At 51.3% G+C, this 17,577-nt stretch overlaps 7 protein-coding genes across 7 annotated transcripts; 4 read left to right on the forward strand and 3 right to left on the reverse strand.

Annotated features, from left to right (window-relative positions):
* Window positions 1-162: 162 nt before the first annotated feature.
* BJX68DRAFT_274842 (major facilitator superfamily domain-containing protein) lies at window positions 163-2,007 on the reverse strand (the record flags this gene model as incomplete). The annotated part of the gene is made up of 2 exons (XM_071047737.1): window positions 226-2,007; window positions 163-183 (listed from the first exon to the last, which is right to left on the reverse strand). Exons 1-2 carry the CDS (start codon window positions 1,903-1,905, stop codon window positions 163-165), a joined length of 1,701 nt encoding a protein of 566 aa, XP_070900616.1. The 5' UTR covers window positions 1,906-2,007.
* Window positions 2,008-3,516: 1,509 nt separating this feature from the next.
* On the forward strand, window positions 3,517-4,897 carry BJX68DRAFT_47869 (aldo/keto reductase family protein). The gene is made up of 2 exons (XM_071049250.1): window positions 3,517-4,243; window positions 4,295-4,897. Exons 1-2 carry the CDS (start codon window positions 3,721-3,723, stop codon window positions 4,801-4,803), a joined length of 1,032 nt encoding a protein of 343 aa, XP_070900617.1. The 5' UTR covers window positions 3,517-3,720; the 3' UTR covers window positions 4,804-4,897.
* BJX68DRAFT_47850 (uncharacterized protein) lies at window positions 4,898-5,371 on the forward strand. Its single transcript, XM_071049249.1, has one exon. The coding sequence runs from the start codon at window positions 4,992-4,994 to the stop codon at window positions 5,250-5,252; it is 261 nt and encodes an 86-aa protein (XP_070900618.1). The 5' UTR covers window positions 4,898-4,991; the 3' UTR covers window positions 5,253-5,371.
* An 866-nt stretch (window positions 5,372-6,237) lies between these two features.
* On the forward strand, window positions 6,238-7,192 carry BJX68DRAFT_47877 (uncharacterized protein). Its single transcript, XM_071049251.1, has one exon. The coding sequence runs from the start codon at window positions 6,329-6,331 to the stop codon at window positions 7,079-7,081; it is 753 nt and encodes a 250-aa protein (XP_070900619.1). The 5' UTR covers window positions 6,238-6,328; the 3' UTR covers window positions 7,082-7,192.
* A 53-nt stretch (window positions 7,193-7,245) lies between these two features.
* On the reverse strand, window positions 7,246-11,562 carry BJX68DRAFT_254275 (major facilitator superfamily domain-containing protein; the record flags this gene model as incomplete). The annotated part of the gene is made up of 13 exons (XM_071042863.1): window positions 7,246-7,544; window positions 7,641-7,908; window positions 7,965-8,459; window positions 8,514-8,567; window positions 8,628-8,808; window positions 8,857-8,936; window positions 8,991-9,098; window positions 9,774-10,531; window positions 10,565-10,656; window positions 10,711-11,040; window positions 11,113-11,186; window positions 11,276-11,297; window positions 11,372-11,562. 13 exons carry the CDS (start codon window positions 11,560-11,562, stop codon window positions 7,246-7,248), a joined length of 2,952 nt encoding a protein of 983 aa, XP_070900620.1.
* A 1,826-nt stretch (window positions 11,563-13,388) lies between these two features.
* BJX68DRAFT_274847 (uncharacterized protein) lies at window positions 13,389-15,353 on the forward strand (the record flags this gene model as incomplete). Its single annotated transcript, XM_071047738.1, has 2 exons — window positions 13,389-13,624; window positions 13,690-15,353. The coding sequence occupies 2 exons, from the start codon at window positions 13,389-13,391 to the stop codon at window positions 15,236-15,238; spliced, it is 1,785 nt and encodes a 594-aa protein (XP_070900621.1). The 3' UTR covers window positions 15,239-15,353.
* Window positions 15,354-16,032: 679 nt separating this feature from the next.
* BJX68DRAFT_233667 (uncharacterized protein) lies at window positions 16,033-16,461 on the reverse strand. Its single transcript, XM_071039650.1, has one exon. The coding sequence runs from the start codon at window positions 16,430-16,432 to the stop codon at window positions 16,118-16,120; it is 315 nt and encodes a 104-aa protein (XP_070900622.1). The 5' UTR covers window positions 16,433-16,461; the 3' UTR covers window positions 16,033-16,117.
* Between the last annotated feature and the right edge of the window lie 1,116 nt (window positions 16,462-17,577).

Genomic DNA, 17,577 nt, shown 5'->3' on the forward strand with positions numbered 1-17,577 from the left:
TCTATCTGGAGTCGGGCGGGCGCTTGTGGCTCGATGATCACTCAAGGATGCATTACTCTGGGCGTTGGAGGCTTCCAAGCCAGGGAGCCGTGAGCATTGGCATGATAACTTGTCCTCTCCAAAGCCCACCACAAAGGTCACAACACGGAGAATGACGTCGGGTTAAATAACATTACCGCTGACCTGTTTCAACGTTCGAACGTCGGTATTCCTCCAGATCGCGACGCCAATAAACCCAAGCACCCAGACAGCCGTGCCAGCCGTCAGCATCATTTCTTGAGCGTCGGCGTACGCTCGCTGAATTGCAATACGCGTACGGCTGCCAATTGGGTAGCTGATCTGGACATCGATGCTTCCATAAATCATCAGGAAATTGGCCTGCTCCTCGAGCGGAAGATATTCAAGAAGCTTCTTGGGGAAGATGTCCTGCCAGATGGCACCGGAAACCGTGGCACCGATTGCACCGCCGACACTGGAGAACATGGAGAGGACGGCCACAACAGCGGCGATGTCCTGGTGGCTTGCGGAAGACATGGCGGCAATTTGTGGCGTTCCCATGAGGATTCCGCCGGAGATGGAGAGGAAAACTAGGCACATGACCATGTAACCGACGTTGTAGTCTGGATTTCGGAAGTGGATCATCAGGCCCATGCATAGGACGTAGATTGGGATACCGGCGTAAAGTGTGATGAACTTGTAGCGACCGGTATAACGAATGACCACTCCAGTGGCAATGGCGGCAATGCTACTGCCGACACTGTATGCGTTGGCCACGTAGCTGGCGTTGGTGACGCTGAGGTCGTTAACGGCCTGGAGGTGGGAGGTGAACATGGCGAACCAGCAGTAGTAGCTGACGAAGAGGACAGCGCCGAGGAGGCATGCACCGACCATGTTGCGATCAAGCAGTAGTGAAAATGACATGAAGGTGACGGGGGCGAGGAACCTCTCCCATAGAGCAAACAGGATTATCAGGACCACTCCAAAGACTAGCAGGCATATGATCAATGGTGACCGCCATCCATCCGCCTGGAACGCGTAAAGATTGAATGGTAAAAGAAACAGAGCGAGGCCCGCTGTAATTAGTAAAAGACCAATAGCATCAAATTCGCGGGCATAGTAGATAAATGATTGCATGAGGGTCCTCGAGTTCTTCTCGATGACAAGGACGCCTTGTTTCTTTGCTTTCGAAGAGTTCCAGACCAACAGGCCAAATAATGGGAGACACAGGAATGGAATGGCGATGCATAAAAATCCATAACACCACTTCCACCCGGGGCCACCTAGAAAGCCCTCTGCGATGGGACCTCCCAACCAAATTGTTGCAATTGTTGGAGACGATGCCAGTGCCGTCATCAGGGCACGGTTGTGTAGGGAGGTAGTATCAGCGACAAAAATGCCCACGGTGTAAAGAAGCGAGTTGTTTCCGACAGTCCAGAACACCTGGGCAGCGGCGTACATTTCCACGCTCTCAGCTGCCGCCATCATGATGAGGCCGATTGTGGTGATCACCAGGGCAAAGGCATAACCGTGGGGTCGGCCAAAGATGTCGAGTATCTTGGCGATGGTCAGGTTGCAGACTCCTCCAATGACGCTACTGAGAATAGTCACGGTGGGCGTAAGGGAGTGCAACAAAAAGGCCGAGGTGACATAGGGGGTTAGAGACCCCGAAGCGTTTTGCTGCATTAGCATTGCAAAGTAGACGATCCAGATGAGAACGTAGGTGGCGATGCGGGTGGTTTTGGACCAGACCGTGGCAATGGCCTCGATTTCTCTCACGCCGGCTTGGGTCTCATTGTCTCTCGGTTGGTCGGAGTCGCTCGAGATCTCACGGAGCCATGTGTCTTCAACATCCTTGCGTTCCCCGCCATTGCGATATGGCGCTGCTGATGGTTCGACGTTTTCCATGGTGTGGGAGCCAGACCTCAATGGCAGGTAACTTGCAGTTGAAAGCGAACCAAACGGAGAAACACACTCAAAACAAAAGTAATATTATCGCAGATAGAATCATGATATGCTAGAGTGCCAATGCAGTAGGTTTATACCACCTGGGCAACTTTGCAAGAGCCGGAGATATAGAGGACCGACCCACTAGAGTCTAAAGCCCAATGGTAATTAGCTCAATACCACTCAAGCTTGTAGGGCTAAAATATCCTCTGACCTGGTGATTTGTGCATTAGGCTGCTTTTAACCTTGGCTAAGCTTGTTCGGTTCGAGGCTAATTTCTGACACCCTTGAAGTCCCAGCATCTTCTCTTGCGCAGTGCAGGGCGATTATATGAACGCAACCAGCAGGAACTTGGGCTTGGATAAGATGCACGGACTACTCTGTAAAGTATGGCCTCGGCTCTTCTCACAAGATCAGGTTGTTATTTGTCCTCGTGGGCAGCAGGTCTAATTCCAGCCAGCCTGCCAGGTCTGCTATTGCTTGGCCACAATCACAGCATGACTGGTGGTCTCCATTGAACAAATGGACCGGGCCGGACCATACGGTGTACTTTGCAGGAATTCGTGCTTAGAGACAATCTAGACCTTCCGCCAACACGTCGCTTGAAACGCTGAAATCCTATACCATTTATTCATGCAGGACAACAGACTCAAGCCTCCTCGCTTGGGCCTACCATAATCCAAGTTCGACCGGTTGGTCAAGCCCAGCGTCAGCAACACTCGCAGCTGCGCGATGGGCATTGGACGGAATTGCGAGAGCCTTTTCATCCCAACCTAGCGAGCGGATCATTGCTGTTCAACTCGAAGCACCCACTCCCGATGCCAGGAAGCCGACGGGGCATATCCCACACCTGACAAAATTCCCGAGCGGCCATACAAGCGCAGCGAGCAATTGGCTAGACAGGAAGCACGAGTCTCGTGGCACAAGGGGAAAAGCTCGCAATCATGCGTCCAGGGTTCTGTGTAGTATTCCTAGTGAGCTTACTTTTACTCTGCAATATATTTGCAACATATGACTGCCTCGATATCAATGGTATACAGCGTATCTGACCCCTGTCATTCGACCACCGTCCTACCAAAATGCTACTGCATTAGCCTTTACTTTCAAAAGGGCACCATGATAGACTTCATTGTCGGATTTTAATAGCCCCACGTCTAGTTCACAATTACTGATCTACTTCGAATAAACGGCTAACAAGCGCTGTTGTTGTGACTACTGAGTAGTGTAGGCCGGGTTGCTATCAAGAGTACACTGGCTCGCAGCTACATGAGTGCAGCCTCAGTATGAATCCCTATCTCTCGTCCCTACTGCAGGCAACTATGGGCGACGTGACTCCTAGAAGCTTCCTCAACGTAGTCTGGTCAATGGTTTCCCTATAGAAGGTTTGGTAGTTTGCTCAGTGATTGTACTGAGCTCTCGTGTATTGATATTAAGCCTATTCCACACGCTACCTGACTCTGGGCCAATTCGGTGGTAAACCATCCATGACTAAAGTTACCGGGTAGCTCAGATAAGGACCATCATCTTCAGCATTTATTCCTATTTTCTGACTTTGCCTCAAAAGCATCATAAGGCACAGCTCCGGCAGCACTCAGAGGCGGAGAGCTTATAAATCTGTAAGACTCTATGCATCATCCTGAAGCCCAAACTAGCCAAAACAGATCATAGAGTTAGCTCCGTGATGCCTTTGGTTAGGCCGAGTTTTAGTTTCACCTATATCTACAACGACAACAGCTGTTATCCCCAAAGAACCCACAACCATAACCAAATCTCCAAATGTCACCACCAAAATCACGCGCAATCCTCGGTCTAATGACCTTTGGCCCGGACCCCACCACCGGCGCCCGAATAACCTCACTGGCCACCTTTGCGCAAATCCTCGATGCATTCCAAGACCACGGCTACACCGAAATCGACACAGCGCGAGTCTACATGGCCGGGAACCAGGAATCCTTCACAGCACAAGCAGGCTGGAAAGAGCGCGGCCTGACCGTTGCGACGAAGTGGTACCCGCTTGAGCCGGGGTTCCATCAGCCCGCTATTCTTCGGGAGAAGCTTGAGGAGTCCCTGCGTGAACTCGGAACGAATCAGGTCGATACGTTCTACCTGCATGCTCCGGATCGCGCTGTCCCGTTTGCGACCACGTTGGAGGAAGTGGATCGGTTGTACAGGGAGGGGAAGTTCAAGAGACTGGGATTGAGTAACTATACGGCGTATGAGGTTGCGGAGATTGTTACGTTGTGTGCTGCGAGGGGGTGGGTAAGGCCGACGGTTTATCAGGCGATGTATAACGCGATCAGTATGTCTATCCTCCTCGTTCGATATACCGGTATGCGGCTGATGGACATAGCTCGATCTATCGAAACGGAACTGATCCCCGCCTGCCGTCGCTACGGGCTCGATATAGTCATCTACAACCCAATTGCTGCCGGGGTTCTAGCGAACAAGTATAAATCCCCAGAAATACCCGCAGAAGGCCGATATAGCGCTCAGAGCCCGACAGGGCATACCTATCGAGACCGATACTTCAAGGACTCCACTTTCCGAGCCCTGGGGATCATCGAATCCGCGGCGGCTAAGCATCGATTAACAATGGCAGAGTGTGCCTTCAGGTGGATTCGGCATCATTCGCAGCTCCGCATGGGTGCTGACGGGAATGACGGGGTTGTGATTGGGATCAGTAGTTTATCTCAGCTGGAGAGCAATCTGGAGGACTTTGAGAAGGGGCCGTTGCCGGAGGAGGTTGTTAGGGCTCTTGAGGAGGCGTGGACGCTCACGAAGGCGGATTCGGTTGTTTATTGGCATGGAAGGCTTGAGTATGCTTATGATGTTCAGAAGGCGCTGTTTGGTAGTTCGTAGATTCGGTGTGACATTTCTCGGCGCCTATGTGGCAGAATTCTTCAGTTCAGTTTGCAATCCTTGTCATCGAGAATACCTAGCCAAAATTGCATCAATTGATCGCAGTCCTTGTTGGAGAAACCGAGTTGGCTCGAATTAGGGCTTGGCCCACTTCCCTAGCTTGGTAATGACCCCCCACTCTCGCCTGGATGCATCGGGAACCTTTCGAACGTCTTCCGACAGAGATTATAATCCAGATTCTGCACTATTTTGACGACATAGTTCGTCAAGATGATCTCGGCTCATTCTTCCCCCGCATCGACAGCGTCGTCCGCTCTAACTCGTGCTTCCTCTTCCGAGAGCTGATATCCGGTCCCAAGATCACACTAGATCACACTAGAGATCAGAAAGCTCATCTATGGAATAGCGAGCATCCACGATTCGTCAATCAAGTGTCGAAATCTCGATGAGTATTTCGATGAGTATTTTGAGCTCATTTCTGGTGACGCAGTTTGCCGTCGCCCTCGAATAAGCGATGCGATCGCATTGAAAATGATTGACGTAGCGGTGCGAATCGAGCGCCTCGGACCAAACTGCCTGGTCATCCTGAAAGACTAACTCCAGTTCTCTGTAGCCAGACGCGCCAGATACAATCCAAGTCAAGATCATCCTGCTTGGGTTGAGGAGGCTGAAGTCTACCGCACTTTATGGCACCTCCACCACTACTCCGACCGCAAAGTCACAAAGAGCGCACCCATAACCCTTACAAGATCCGGGCCCGCACCGAGGGGTGGAGAAACCTGGAGCTGGCCACAAGGGTCACTGGATGGTTTGAAGCAGTACAAGAATCTGGCTTCCAATACCAAGGATTTCCTTCCCAGTCAGGCGGTGATTGGTCGTGTCAGCTGTGCCTTGGAGGGCTTCGGGATTCATAGGCGACTGCTCGGAGAGATAAAGAGGTACGGTTTTGCGGATGATTTTGAGTCCGAGGACTTGCCATTCTTGGCGAGCTTTGAGCCGTTGCCGCAACTGATCGCTGGCCCGATGTTGTTTTCTGGTGGTGGGGATGAAAGACGCGATTGGATCAGTGGGCTTGTTTCGAGGTATCGGTCAATTCATCATCTTGTCGTTTCCTCTCGGATATGCAGTAGCTTTTTTATAATACAGTTAGTTGTGGTTCGAGCACAATCTCTCGATGGAACGGGGTAACACCTTGATAGGAGTAGCGCATGTGTATATATTCGGGAGACGACGTACAGGTACGATGTCCTGAGATAGGGAGTCATCTGAGATGGAATCATACCAAAAGGCACCTGGTGTTCAATAATAGTAAATCTAATCCCTTGAATTAGATGTTCGTGAGGATGGAGTACTGGAGAAAGTTGTGACAAGTCCACCAGGTCCTGAGTCCTGATCGTTCTCGAAGCGGGCCGCCCCGCCAGCTCCGCGGCGTCACTCCACCATTTTTGCTTCACCGGACCGGCCTGCCTACAGCTTCGACTTTCTCTCTTCTCCCTACAACGCCTAAACCCATAACACCACCACGATGGCACAACAACCGACACACTCTACGCAACCAGAATCCCGATCAACAATGCCACTGCTTCCCCGGACCCTCCTCCCAACCCTCTTCTCCTCCCTCTCCCGCGCAACCTCAACACCGACGCGCTGGACCCTCCTCCGCAAACTGAAAAGCGAGAACCCGAATGACATCGTGGGCGAATTACGCGGGTCAGCCACATTTACACCCCTCCGATCCTCTCCGACCGCGTCAACATCCACAACCATCACGGCCGACCCAAACCCCGGCACGAGCGCGGGCCCCGACGCGGAGACCGACCAAGAACTCCTCTACAGCGAGGAGGGCTCCCTTCCCGCATCCTTCGGCCCAGGACTTAGCTGGACGAAGAAATACATATGGCGGTTTACCCGCGACGGCAACGTAAGCGTGTGGTTCGTCAAGGTCGATAAGAAGCAGGACGCCGAAGAGGAGCCGGACTACCTGTTCCACCAATTCGATTTCGGGCTCTCGCCCTCCGTGCCTGGGTCAGGGACGGATGTTGTGTCCGGCGAGGAGCTCGTAACGCCGCCCACGCCGCCCGAGGTTCCCAGTGCGGCGACGACAAAGGTCATCGCGGCGCGCGGGAGCCATCTATGTATCAATGACATGTATCGCACGGCGTACGCGTTTCGGGTCGAGGAGGGGAGTGGGGAGGTGGTTTCTTGGGCGAGTCGGCATGTAGTGCGGGGGCCGAAGAAGGGACAGGATATTGTGAATCTGTATTCGAGGGAGTTATAGACTTTTAATTGGGTGGGTTGAATGGGCGCTACGACTACGCGATCGCTGATTCTATCGCTTGATGCTTCATGGCATACTTGTGCGATATCCTTGCCGTCTCATTTGGACGAACACCCTATCCCTTCATTTCCTCAGCTCAACTCTATATACCATGGTCTGTTATCTCACAGCGTGTATATAAAATCCGGCCTCTTATCACCCAACAGCGAGATCTCATTTTGGTCTAGGCCTTCGACCCAGTGGTCGCGCTCGCCGCGCTTGCGCTTCGCATTTTCCCTGCGCAGGAGGATATACTGCAGGATGGACCCTCCGAGCTGGAAGAGGACCAGGTATGCGAGGACTGTGCCGTGACCGGGGTAGAACTGTGGTGCGTCTTTGCCGCGATAGATGTTCGATGATACGATGCCATTGAGATTTCCCCAGCCGATGACGAAGCCGAGGGTTACTCCGCGTTTGTAAACGCCTGTTATTAGATAACTGTCAGTATCTTGACCTGGTAAAGGATGGATGGAGAAAAAACTGTTGGTGACCAGGGAGCTGGGAAACGGGCGTAGCTTACCTTCGACATTGTTACTTGTCCAAGAGATCGTGTTCGAGATGGCAGGGTAGATACCCATTGCTCCCAGAAAGGTCCCTGCGTATCGTGCACCAGCGCCTTTCGCGCCCAGGAGCATGGCAAAGCCCGTTATCCCCAAGAAAGAGACGAGTATGTTCCACATCCCACGCTGCCGGGTCCGGTCAGCCATGAACCCCACGGCGACGGTCAAAACGGCTGCGGCGGCGTAGGGAGGTACACTAAGGAGCTGGGCGTGGATGTCCTTGTAACCCTGTACCAGTCGTTATTAGCATGTAAGTCTTCTGAAGGGGTTGCTAGCTCTCTTACCAACTCGTTAATAATGGTCGGGACGAACAACGAAAACGCATAAAGAGACCCATCGGCACCCATATAAATAATCATCCCTGTATATGTCTTCCAATCCTTAAGACTGTTCCAGAAATATGCCATTTTGAACTGCTCATGCTCCGCACTTGCCTGCTGGTCCGCCGAAAGCCGCTTCAGCACACGCTTCCGATCGTCGTCCGACAGGAACCTGGCCTCGTCGGGGAAATCGTACACCATCCAGAACGATATGACACCAATCACGATTGTAGCAAGACCCTCCAGGATAAAGATCCAGGCCCAGCCTTCTTTGCCGCCAAGACCGTCCATGTTGGCGATTGCGGCCGCGAGAAGGCCGCCAAAAGAACCGGCCAGTGCGGCGGCGGAGAAGAAGATGGCCATGCGCACGCCGAGCTCAGAGCGCTTGTACCAGCATGAGAGGAAGTAGTTTACGCCGGGGAAGAGGCCGGCTTCTGATAGGCCGAGGAACCAGCGGACCTGGGTTGATTAGGCTAGGACGGCGTAGGAGAGGAAGAATGGGTGGAGACGAACCGCCATGAGACCAGCCCAGTTGTGGACGAAGCCCATGCACATCATGCAGATGCCCTATGCGATCGCGAGTGTTCAGTATCGTCATCTACTCTGGGTTGTGGGGAGCTGACTCACCCATAGGACCATAATGACGGGAATGAAAATGCTGGGTCGCAGACGTTTGAGTAGAACGTTGGTCAACGGCTCGAAAACCGAGTACGAGACGAAGAAAATGGTAAGTGCAGCATTGTATTGGCTGTCGGTCATATCAAGATCCTCCTGTAGATGTGCGATCTTCGCATTGCCGATATTGGTCCTACAACACGTTAAACGAACCCCTACTACAGGTAAAGCTGGCGCTCACCTGTCCAAGAACGAAATAAGATAAAGCAAACTAAGCCAAGGAACAAGCTTCAAGTCAAGTTTCCAGAGCAGAGCGCGGTCCTGCGCACATTGTCAACCTGAAAGTCCGTAGCTCGTGTGAACCAAGCGACTCACAATCTTCGCCCTCTCCTCATCGCTCAAGCCCTCATCTGGATCCTCAAACTGAGTCAACTTCGACCTATGCGGGTCATGCGATGAAGCGACTTTCTCGAGATCGGAGAGCTTAGGCTCATCTTCATGAACCGACTGCGCCGCCATAATGATATTGTTCAGGCCCCCGAGCTGAAAATGTGGTCCGATAAATGCCGCAGAAGAAAGAAGCGGGACACCGAAAGTCTACTTGGGGTAGGGCCGGACTATTTAAAAGGAGAGGGGAACCTGCAGGCTGATGATGCATGATCAGTCTATGGTTGTTCAAATCATTGCTGATCTCGGGGATTTTCCGCCCATTGATAGCAGAAGGGCCGGACTTCGGGTGTCCTCGCGATTTACAGAGACGGCAACCTTGGAATACCCCCGCGAGGGGTCATCGCATTCCACGACTCGCGCGCTGGGCCGATGTAACCGTGGCTCGTACAGAAAGAGGGGAAAGGACCCCGTGGGGGGAATTGTGGGCTGAGTTGCGTCACGTTCAGATAAGAGATTCGTGGAGAAGCTTGAGGGCAGAAGGCGTCTGTGGCTGGCTTAGGATTCTGGGCGTGTCGATCGGGGGTTATTCCCCGCACGAGGTCCCACCACAATACGAGCATAAATGGCTCGGAGATAAAGACGAATTATCAAGATGTTGATTTCTAATCACAGGGGTTGGAAAGCCCATTTCCAACCGTGTGCATTTCTCACTGTCCAACAAAAAAAATCATGGCACTATCACAACAAGCCTCAATATTCCCTCTCAACGGTGGTTGCTGCATACACCTGCAGGCTATATTTCGCAAACTTGCTCTTCTCCCGCAGTCTCTGGCCATAGGACCGGAAAATAAAGGGAACCGGACAGAAAACAAGCGCTCCGGCTGCCAACACTGACAAGGCCACATTAGCCCCCAAAGCTCCAAACATTTCAGGTGCGATAAGTGGAAAGAGAGCTGAGAGCGTAGAGCGCGCGAGGGACATTGCTGCAAACGCGCTCGCAGCGTAGCTGTTGTAGCTATCCGCTAAATACCCCGCAAGCACCGTTCCAAACTCATTGAGGGCAAACCCAACGAAGAAAAGTGGAATGAAGGTCACGAACCAATGGACACCGTGTATCGCCGGAGGGACCATCCACGCAAACCACCAGAGTCCAACAGCCAGAAATGGCGCTCCGAGTGAGATTCCAGCGAGTTTATGCTCTGGAAGCAAGGGGAGTCGTTCGCGATGTCGCTCGGCTGCGACGCGTTGGTCCATCAGGCGAACCAAGATGCTAGGGAGAAACCCGAGTCCAATTGCGAAAAAAGGCAGGTTAGAATCCCTCGTTGTGAAGCCCATTGACTCGTAGATCGGAGGCAGGGACTCTGTGAACAGGTACATGACAGCAACACTGCATCCGCTCATCAGGGAGCAGGCAAAAACAATTGGTTCGGTGAAGAAAAGACGAAGTGGCCGAAGAAGGCCATCGCGAACGAAGATTGACAGCTTAGGCACCTCGTCCGGGTTCTGTGCCTGGAGGCTCATGTTGCCTGTCACCTGACGCAGTTTGTTGACTTCCCAACTGAGAAGCAGCGATGGACGCGACTCTCGGATTGCCAGCATCAGCAGTCCAATGCATCCTGTCACCATCGATGAGATATAAAACACCCACCTCCTATGCGTTGTAAGTATCGCCTCAGGTGCTGAACTGCTAGAGAGAGGTACTGACCACCCAAGTGAAGCGGTAATATAGCCACTCATCACAGGTCCCATGGCCACAGCGAAGTTAGCAACCACCATGTACGCAAACACGAGCCAGATACGATCTCGCGCGTTGAACATATCCTCGATACTCCCGGTAATGATCACTGTTGGGATTGCGCTCAGAAATCCGGTAATTGTTCGACCTGCGATTGCTGCGCCCAACGAAGGTACCGATGCGATCATGACACTGAAAACGCTGTAGAGCACAGTGCTGATGATGTATAATTTCTTTCGTCCAAAGGCTTCGGAATACGGAGGAAAGATGACGTTTCCTAAGGCTTGTGCGAGAGAATACCTGCGACAGCATTGTCGGAATTAGCCTCGGTTGGCGAACACGAATGCTCAGACGGATCTCGGAAGTACGTACGTGGAGACAAATAGGAAGACTGCCAGAGTGAGGTCGATGCCAAATTCGTGTCGTGCATCTTTTGCCGCTGTTGCCTACCACCCATCAGACTCATGAGACCACGTCCGCCGAAATGGGTATGGGAAGTCCCGCCGACAGATCACTGGAACGAATTGAGACATACCCCAGCTGCATTGATTGCTGTCCTATCAGGGGCGAAACAACAAAGTCAGCCAAACTCGATATCTTTTCGAGGCCTATAAATGGAACTGGTACTCACGTATAGAACTCAAGGAGGATGATCAATCCGATGTCGTACGCTTTGCGGAGTGTGTGCCAATTTCGTGGGTGGTTCGGATTAGTGTTAGCCCAGCGGACGTGGAGTCCATCTGGGGTAAACTCTAGTCCCTGCTCCTCGAGAGCAGTCTGGAGTGCTTGGGCATCTTCTGTTTTCTGGTCACAATCGGACATTTTGCGTACAAACTGGTATAGACTTACCAGACAGACGAACGCTTGAGTACAAGTACACCAGCTTCGGAGTCAAGGGGTAGACTCAGGTTCCACCGTGACATATCTAGGAAGCCTGAGCTCTAAGATCAGCATGCTTGGCCGTTCATTCTCTCCTATATTAGGGTTTGAGAAAGATGGAGGTTGACGTAGGTTCCTGTGATTGCGCCAGAGTAAGGGCATCCCTTTCCAAAGTGGCTTTGGCACAACGAGGGAAGGGGGTTGGATCTTGGGGCATGAAAAGCCCTGATGCAATAGCCCGACACGGACATATACGGAAAGGAATACCCAGAGGCTCCGAGCTTGGAATGTCCCAAGTGCTCGAGCGGAATATCTCCGATGATTTGATTCGCAAACCGGGCCTGAATCGCGCTTAATCTCCTATGCCAATCGAGTACGCGTATATTCTATCGCCCTATCCACATTCTTGCTGCGAAGTTTCAGGAAAAGGGCCATCGCCGCCTTGTAAGGTCACCTCGACCTGAGCTCGTCATGAGGTGCTTTAGTGGAATGCAACAATGACGGGATTATGATTCAAAGATGGCTTGAAGGGCGGTTAACATCGGTCAGTACTCAGTACAGCAGGTTATACTCGTGAGAGTGAAGGTGGGTCCTCACCATCTGCTCGGAACCAAGCCGGGAAAGAATGCTGTGGGCTCTAGACTTGGAGCACGAAATTCAAGGGAACTTTTAGCGATATCACTCGCGACAACTCAATAAACGGTTCCGCCATGCATCTATTTTTTGACGGACAATACTTTCAGCCGACTCGACCTAGAGATACGGTGGAATGGAGTTCGTCCCAGATTGCATTCCTGAGGGTGGCACCAGCCTGCTTTGCTACTATCCTTCATCGATAATCAAGAATATAACTGTAAGGATCCGTCCAAGATTTGCAACACGCGGTTGGCCTTGTTTATGGCACTTATTTGCGTGTTCGCTCACCAGTTTCTCAAATGACTTGACTCAGTCGGAGTCAAGCACTGGACAAACTTTGCCCAAGAGGCGCCATGGAAGCTTGACTAGTGCCATTGCGAGGTCTTGGTGAAGCCGCCAAGCAAACCGTCGTCTTTGCTGTGGCCCCGAACAAATTACCGTCGCACATGGAAATGACTCGCGTTTCCTCATGGACGACTTCACGCGTACGACTTCGAAGTACAGCTTGACACAGGCCTGGATCTCTTATTATGAGCCTCATTGGATGGCGATGTCAACGCTGGCTATGTGAGTGAGAGATTAAATGGTCCCTCGTGGACTGAACCAAAAACAGAGCGACCAGATTTGGTTATCAGATAATCGATCAGATAACCTGGACCCACGCATTTCCATCGTCCCCCGGGCCACCAGCCTACTTTGGCAGACTAAGACGTCGCTAAGAAACTTGCCTTTCCTGCGCGAATCCAATCAGCTGCATTGACTCTCTGTGCAGCAGCCATCAAGAAAATTCTTCTTGCGCAGGTGGCGCCTGGCGAGTCGGCTGGTGTTGGCTTTCCCGGAAAGATGCGTATCCCCGATTCCAAAAGCTAGAGATGAGAAGCCTGCAAGAGGAAATGGGCCCATGACTCCAATTGCATAGCGGAGAACCCTGTCCTTGAGCCCACCTTTTTCCACCACGTCGAGATAATGCGCCGCTTTGCGCCCCCTGGTGCCATTGGAATTTCCAGCGACGTAGACTAATGTTGGCACATAAATATCTCACTCCTCCCGTTTTGCTCCTGAAATAATGTTTCCTCCAAGTCTACAAACGACAGTGTCAGCTACCTTCAGTCTTCTAGCGGTCTTTCTTGACAATGAGGTTCAGGCTTCCTCTTCAGCGCGATGAGCTGCCGGTTGATGAGAGCAACCAGCGACCGGTAGATCATGAAGCCCCCGCAGAGAAGGTCATAGGATCTCCGCCCGTTGAGGTTGACCCCAAGGAGAACGGCCAAGGTGATGTTGTGAACGCAGAATTCCAGCATGGTGTTCAAGCCGCCCAAGCCATGACTCAAGTGTGGTCGTTTAGCCATATTGTCGCGGCTTATGTCTTGTAAGTATTTCTGGTATCGAGGGCTACTTCGTTCATATTCAGAGAGACTTACTTTATATCCGTAGGATCTGGATCATTCACTTTATTATGGCTTTCGCATCCGGTATGATCGGAAATTTGACCCCATTCGTCACGAGTGCTTTCGCAGAACATTCCCTGACGGCTACAACATCGATCATTTCGTCTCTGGCTGCCGGTCTCATCAAACTCCCTTATGCGAAGCTTATGGATATCTGGGGTCGACCCCAAGGTTTTGCAGTCATGGTTGGCAGCATGACTATGGGGTTGATCATGATGGCTGGGTGCAATAATGTGGAAACATACTGTGCGGCGCAAGTATTCTATCAAATTGGATACACAGGCCTCGACTTTACAATGACTATCTTCATTGCGGACACTTCGAAACTCAAAAATCGTGCGTTCTGGATTGCGTTCGTTGCCTCGCCCTATATCGCAACCGTTTGGGCCTATGGCCCTGCATCGCAGAGCACCCTTGATACCATTGGCTTCCGTTGGGGCTTCGGAATCTGGGCCATTGTTATTCCCGTGGTTTGCGCACCACTGTTCTGGCTTTTCTATCACAACCAACGCAAGGCGGAGAAGATAGGTCTCATGCCTGTGCACGAATCCAACCGCACATTACCTCAGTCGGTTCTTCACTATGCCAAGGAGTTTGACTTGCTTGGTATCTTCATCTTTGCCCTTGGTCTAGCACTTTTCCTACTCGCTTTCAACCTTTACACGAAGCAGCCTAGCGAATGGCGCTCGCCACTCATTATCTGCTTCCTTGTCTTTGGGGGGCTTCTGATAATCGGCTTTATCTTCTATGAGAAATACCTTGCTCCTGTCACATTCATCCCTTGGTACCTTCTCAAGAACCGCACCGTGATTTTTACCTATACCATGGCAACAAGTCTTTACATCGCGTGGTATGTCTGGGACAACTACTTCTATTCCATGCTGCTCGTCGTCTACAATCAGAATGTCACAGAGGCATCATACATCAGCAACATCTATACAGTCGGGTCTTCATTCTGGTCAATCGTTATGGGTATCCTGATCCGCTACAACGGCCGCTTGAAGTGGCAAGCTCTCTATTTTGGTGTCCCCGTCACCATTCTCGGCGTTGCCCTCATGATTCATTTCCGCCACGCAGGCGTTGACATTGGCTACATCGTCATGTGTCAGATCTTTATTGCCTTTGGCGGGGGAACACTTGTCATCTGTGAACAAATGACTGTCATGGCTGTATCCCGCCAGCAAGATATCCCCGCCGTCCTCGCAGCCGAGGGCATGTTTATCAATATCGGTTCCGCGGTCGGCTCAACCATTGCTGCTGCCATGTGGACTGGTATCTTCCCTCAGAAGCTGAAAGAAAACCTTCCCGCCGAGGCCCTGTCCAACCTCAACACCATCTACGGAGATGTTACGGCGCAGTACGGGTATCCCGTTGGAAGTCCAGAGCGCCATGCCATCAATCTGTCTTATAGCCAGACACAACGGCTCATGCTGATCGCTGCTACGTGCCTTTACTCTATTACTCTTACGTCTGTATTGCTGTGGAAGGATGTTAATGTCAAGAAGATCCACCAGGTCAAGGGACGCGTTTTCTAAGCGACGCTATCTCTGAACTTTCGGTGGGCAGGGGGTGTGCTTGGCTTTGCTCGCAAGCTATGCCCGATCCTATTATAAAAACATATTGCCGTCTGTGGCTCTGACGGCCCCTACTACAAATGATAATCTTAATTGTAATTGCTTACCCTCTAAGCCTTTTATATTTGCTACCGGAGTCCTGACTCGGTTGCCTTGGCACCTTTATCAGCATATCAAGTGGCTGAGAAAAGTGCCGGGCTAACAAAAGATATCACTCGTGTGGAAACTATGCTAGCGTTTGTGTCAAGTTGTCCGCCTCTAAAATTTGTCTATTAGTTGGCCGCGGCAAAGGTGGGAGATGAAAAGGTTCCAAGATCGAAAGCAGGGCGTGGTGGGAACAGGCTATCTCTGGTGGAGGAGGGGAAAAGCGAGAGCCATTCAACTCAGTGAATCAAGGTAGCGAGTCATACTAAGGGGTAGGCTTCTATCTGTTCCATATATCCTAGACCCTCCTGAGTAGCAATACAACACTATATATCAAATTGGATAACTCATAGAGAAGCCTTGAACTTTTGTTGGATTTGGGCTCATAAAAACCTAAGTACATTTTTTTTATCAGGATTTGCAGAATTTATTCAGCAGATACGGGTAGAAAAACATATTGCCCGGATAGACAACGTATGATTGAAAATTTGAGCATGAGATAAAATCGTTGACGCAATAAAATCCTGTTCAAGCCTCCAAAAGCTTTGTGCAATGCAATTGTCTGAACTACGGGTATTATAGCTATCCCGATTCCCTTTAAAGGAATGCTGCCTTAATACCCAGAGGTTATGGCTGCAAAATCCCCCTTAGTGAGTCCGCTGGAGCATCAAAGACATAACATAAATGACCATAGTATCAGCCGCTGCTGCGAGCAAAAAGACCAGCTGCTGGATCGGTTGGGACAGCATCATGGGTCAAAAAACGAAACTGGCACCTGCTTAGGGCCGGGTGGCCATTCAATAAGTCGAACACTGTTGCCGCGGCCTTGACCGAAAGCATCTTTATCGCAACTTCACCATGCGCGGGCCCATCGCTAATACTCTCAAGCTGTGGACTGAAATCGTGATGTGCACGGGTCAAGACGCGGGTGATCTCTTGCTTGAGTGACTGCCTGTACTGAAATACGCCCAGGCAACGAGTGTATCCACTCTCTTTGATCAAGCTTCCCATATCAGCAGAGATAGGGTATGTCGGAGTGTGGACAGGGACGACCTTTCCAGGCAGTCTCCTGCTGTTGGGACTAGCCAAGAATTCGACGGCATCCTTCTCGGTGACGAAGGTTATCATCGCTGTGTTATACCCGGTTATAGCAGTTGTATTGGCAAATCGAGCCTCGTAGATCTCGCCTTTGACAAGGGGGAGGATCTCGTCAATTTTGATCTCACGCGGAAGCTCATCGATGCGAATAGTACGATAGACATCGTGGTCGAGGACGGATGGAATATAGCGTAGGCCGTATTGGAAAACCCACAGGTCAGCGTAGGGTTGGCGGGTGAGCATATTGGACTTGTTACCGAAGGCGCCGTACTCTTCATCTATGTTGTCAAAGATGCTGGCACCTTTCAGTGCCCAGGAGACCTTTCCATCCCACATGACGACAGTTGGGGTGGTCTTTTTCTTCGAGTCTGTGGGCTTTTGTTGACTCGCGTCGTTGGAAAGGTGTTGAGGTTCGGTAACACGGTTGGGACGCTAAATAAAGAGAGTTGTGTCAGTAATATGCTCAATCTGCGGCGGCAGGGGTTACGCTGCTTGACCTTCAACTCCAGCGTAGTTGTCCGCACATTCTCCGCTAAATCGTCCACAAGCCAGCCGGATTTGGGAGGTACGTTCTCATCAAAAGTAGGTGCCATGACCTCTGGGCTGAGAGGTTGGATTTGGATGTCTTCTATAAAGCCGTCGAGAAGGCCTGTAGAGTAGGTGGAAGGGGTTAACGCCATAACCTCGTTGTCGTCGCTGTCACTGTCGCTTGACGTTTCCTCTCCGTAGTGACGCCAATTCCTCCTTTGCTTGTCAGAAACTGAGGTGCGAGTGAGAGAGAGGATTCGAGAGTCAATAAAATACATAAACACGCAAAGTATCACAAAAAAGGGCAGCAACAGGGAGAGGAGGAGGATGCTGAGGGTTGCTATGTTCCCGTTGGGAGGTCTGAGGCTACAGTGTTCCATTTTAGGAAAGAAGTCAACAGAGCTGGGTCCCGGCGGTCGTCTCTTGTTCTTACTCGGCGCGTGAAGGAGATGGAGAGGGAGAGAGAGAGAAGGAAAGAGAGAGTAATTGAGAGATTTAAATAGGCAGCAAATCTGTTGTGTGGTTGGTTG

The sequence above is a fragment of the Aspergillus pseudodeflectus genome, assembly GCF_044049435.1.
Source record: "Aspergillus pseudodeflectus strain CBS 756.74 chromosome Unknown BJX68scaffold_14, whole genome shotgun sequence".
NCBI classification, from domain to species: Eukaryota; Fungi; Ascomycota; class Eurotiomycetes; order Eurotiales; family Aspergillaceae; genus Aspergillus; species Aspergillus pseudodeflectus.

What these genes read in the sequence shown, in the direction of transcription:
- BJX68DRAFT_47869 (XM_071049250.1), top strand. Translation starts at nt 3,721, where the DNA reads ATGTCACCACCAAAATCACGCGCAATCCTCGGTCTAATGACCTTTGGC. An exon ending in GGCGATGTATAACGCGATCA is followed by an intron (nt 4,244 to 4,294) that starts GTATGTCTATCC and finishes TGATGGACATAG; the next exon opens with CTCGATCTATCGAAACGGAA.
- BJX68DRAFT_47850 (XM_071049249.1), top strand. Translation starts at nt 4,992, where the DNA reads ATGCATCGGGAACCTTTCGAACGTCTTCCGACAGAGATTATAATCCAG.
- BJX68DRAFT_47877 (XM_071049251.1), top strand. Translation starts at nt 6,329, where the DNA reads ATGGCACAACAACCGACACACTCTACGCAACCAGAATCCCGATCAACA.
- BJX68DRAFT_233667 (XM_071039650.1), bottom strand. Translation starts at nt 16,432, where the DNA reads ATGGGAAGCTTGATCAAAGAGAGTGGATACACTCGTTGCCTGGGCGTA.